Source organism: Sinocyclocheilus grahami, unplaced genomic scaffold, assembly GCF_001515645.1.
Source record: "Sinocyclocheilus grahami isolate Dianchi unplaced genomic scaffold, SAMN03320097.WGS_v1.1 scaffold33.1, whole genome shotgun sequence".
NCBI lineage: Eukaryota > Metazoa > Chordata > Actinopteri > Cypriniformes > Cyprinidae > Sinocyclocheilus > Sinocyclocheilus grahami.
Window position 1 is genome coordinate 3,289,836 of NW_015505212.1, and position 3,356 is coordinate 3,293,191.

A 3,356-nucleotide genomic window follows, 5' to 3' on the forward strand; every position below is an offset into this window, starting at 1 on the left:
TTTACATCTCACAATTCTATTTTTTTCATTCTTTTTTTTCTGCCACGGAATGCACAATGAATTAAAAAAGTCACAATTACCTTGTAGCGAATCAAACAAATCAAACAAAAAAGTTAATGAAGTGTAAAAATAAATAATGCAAAAATGAGGTAAATCTAAAAGATTTGGGGTAAAAAAAATTTAATGGGGAAAATATAATAAACTATAATATATTTTCCATACTTTATTCTCTACCTTTTATTTCCATTTATCTCTCTCTTTCCATCTTTTTTATTTTCTTTTCCTCACGTGCTCATTCTTTCTCATTTGCATCTCTCTCGCCCTCTTCTTTCGCTCTCTCTCTCCTGCGCATGCGCCGGTAGGCGGGTTACATAGATTTCAACACCTTATACACATTCACACTCGGAGATATTACGCATTCAGAACTCATACGCAGTCTGGGCTTCAGTGTGGCACACAGGCTATGGAACGGGACGAGTCTCCTCTCTTTCACTCCCACGAGCGGCATGCGAGACGGGGACCGACATGACAGCGAACAGCCGAGGGACCAAAGCCGCGTCTCCCCCCGTGCAGCGGCGGTTGTCCGCGCTACCGAGGCCGGGAGCGGGAGTCCGGCTGCTCCGGTACGCCGCGCTGGTGGCGGTGTGCCTGCTCTGCTACAGTAACTCTCTCTGGGGGGAGTTTGTGCATGATGATATATGGGCTATCACCAACAATCCAGATGTCAGACCGGGCTCCAGCCTCCGGAGCATCTTCACCAATGACTTTTGGGGCAAACGGATGGCTGATAACACCAGCCACAAATCCTACCGTCCGCTCTGCATCCTCACTTTCAAGTAAGTCCATCATCGCGGGCAAAGATGTGACCTGAAGTGGCTTTTCAGCGCACATTTCAGTTTCCCTATATTTATTACCGAGTCTGAAAAGAGTTGTTTGGCGCATTTTGCACTTTTGAGTTATGAATTATAGTCACTTTCATGAGAACATTTTGACATGGCTGGAGTCACATGACGAGAGCAGTTTAATTCCTCCGAAAGAAGATAGCTGTGCATGTCATAAAGTGTCACAATACCGTTTTTGGCATGTATATTAGAGAGACCCATTTTCATTAGTGATTAACTTATGGATTTTAGAGCATTGCTAAATTAAATGAAAGTAAACATATTTTTCAATTCGTACTATTCCTTTCCACATCAATTGTGTGTTATAAAATATATATTTTTAAATTGTTTGCAACTTTCTAACCAACTGAGCATGTCTTTGGTTTTCCACTAGCAAAGAAAATGCGTGCAGTTTGTATCCATTAGGCCTACATGTGGAGAAATTGATTTAATTGGGTTGTCGTTTATTTAGCGCTATTTATCATGTGTCGAGTAATTGTGCTTAACGCATGTAAGTGTTTTTTAAAATTATTTTTAAAGCATTATTGTATTTAGAAACACTGACGAAGCGCAAAACCGCCCTGAAAACGTGTCTGGTGCGTGTGAAAAAAATAAATCGGCACGTATATATACATATATATATAAAATGTTAAATTAAACAATATTTCCAGCCATATTTCCAGCAATTCTAAAAATACAGTGCTAATATAATATAAAAAATAATTTGAAAATAACATATAATTATTTTGTGGCAGTGAATATGTTGGCTTAGGAAGTATAAATAGGGAAAATTAAAAAAAAAAGAAAAAAGAAGAAGATGACATTTTTGAATATTTTAAAAGATTTAAAAATGTAATAAAAATATAGGCTACATTTGAGCAAAATAAATATTATTTCTATCAAATATAAAAAATACATTGCTACAAATAATTTGAAAGAACCTTATTCTTTTGTGGGCAGTATCAGTGAAAATGTTGGCTTTGCAAGTAACTTGGAAGAAGAAAAAATACATTTTAAAAGATTTTTAATTAATATTAAAAGTGTTAATATGTTAAATAAATAAAAAAGTTTTATATTTAAACAACATAAAATATTATTTCTGTCTCACATTATTATATGGCCTGGGGAAAAGTTCTTACATATTCCTACCCTGACCAAAGTTTAATAGTTAGAGTAGAGGTTTCAAGCAAGGTAACCCTTTTATTTTGGCGTTTGTCTTGAAGTGTATCAGTTGTGCGTGCATGTCATGAGTGCGAATGGGTGCTGCTCGTTCCTCACTGAGTAAAGAGATAAAACGAATACCCATTGGGCCCACAGGCATGTGAGCTTGCAGGCATAGTCCCTCTTGTATCTCAGCTTGATCCTCGTGTCTTTTATCTGCTCTTTGATGCCGGCTTGACTCAGACTCTTGAAAAACTTCAGCTGTCTTTCTCAGACGTGCACAGATAGTTGGAGCTTAGAGCAGAGCTTTTAACACAACGCTAGAGCTGCCTCCAAATTGAAAGGATTAGTTCACACAAAAATGAAAATTCTGTCATTATTTACTCACCATCATGTCGCTCCAAACACATATGCTGTTATTTCTTCCCTGCAGAGCAAGCGTTTATAGTGGCCATGGCTGCTAAACTTTAAAAATTCAAAATAAAAAATCTACAATAAAAATATCTCATCCAAATGTGAACATTATCAGCAGCTAATTTAACCTCTCACAGTGCTATCAAGGGCTAAACAATAAAGAATGGGGAACAATCACTTGAAAATCTTATCTATTTTTATGTCTTACGCACTGAAACTGTTGGTGTTCTGTGATTTATTCGACATTATGTAAACATACTTGGTAATAAAGCTCCTTCTGATTCTGATGATTGTTGCAAATTCAGCCAATTTGTCACCTAGATAAGGTTATCTAGCTGTATAACATGGATAAAGCTGCAATAATGACTTGCATTGTTTTCTAGCAAAAGTTTGTCCATTGAGCTGGAACAAAAATGTTTTTGTGAATAAAAACAATTTACATACATAATAATAAATACGTAATAAAATAATGAAACAATAAAAAATGTACATATGTATTTAGAGTTTTATATATATATATATATATATATAAACTCTAAATACATATTTATGTAAATTTTTTATATATATACAGGTGCATCTCAATAAATTAGAATGTCGTGGAAAAGTTCATTTATTTCAGTAATTCAACTCAAATTGTGAAACTTGTGTATTAAATAAATACAGTGCACACAGACTGAAGTAGTTTAAGTCTTTGGTTCTTTTAATTGTGATGATTTTGGCTCACATTTCACAAAAACCCACCAATTCACTATCTCAACAAACTAGAATACTTCATAAGACCAATAAGAAAAACATTTTTAGTGAATTGTTGGCCTTCTGGAAAGTATGTTAATTTACTGTACATGTACTCAATACTTGGTTGGACCTCCTTTTGCATGAATTACTGCATCAGTGCGG

At 35.3% G+C, this 3,356-nt stretch overlaps 1 protein-coding gene across 1 annotated transcript in view; it reads left to right on the plus strand.

Moving 5' to 3' along the window:
* The first annotated feature begins 420 nt into the window (after positions 1-420).
* The window catches only part of LOC107580673 (transmembrane and TPR repeat-containing protein 1-like), a 49,571-nt gene continuing 46,635 nt past the window's right edge, over positions 421-3,356 (plus strand). Inside the window, exon 1 of the mRNA XM_016266345.1 lies at positions 421-836. Coding sequence (XP_016121831.1) covers positions 526-836 — 311 coding nt within the window. The 5' untranslated portion in view covers positions 421-525. The remainder of the gene's footprint in view (positions 837-3,356) is intronic.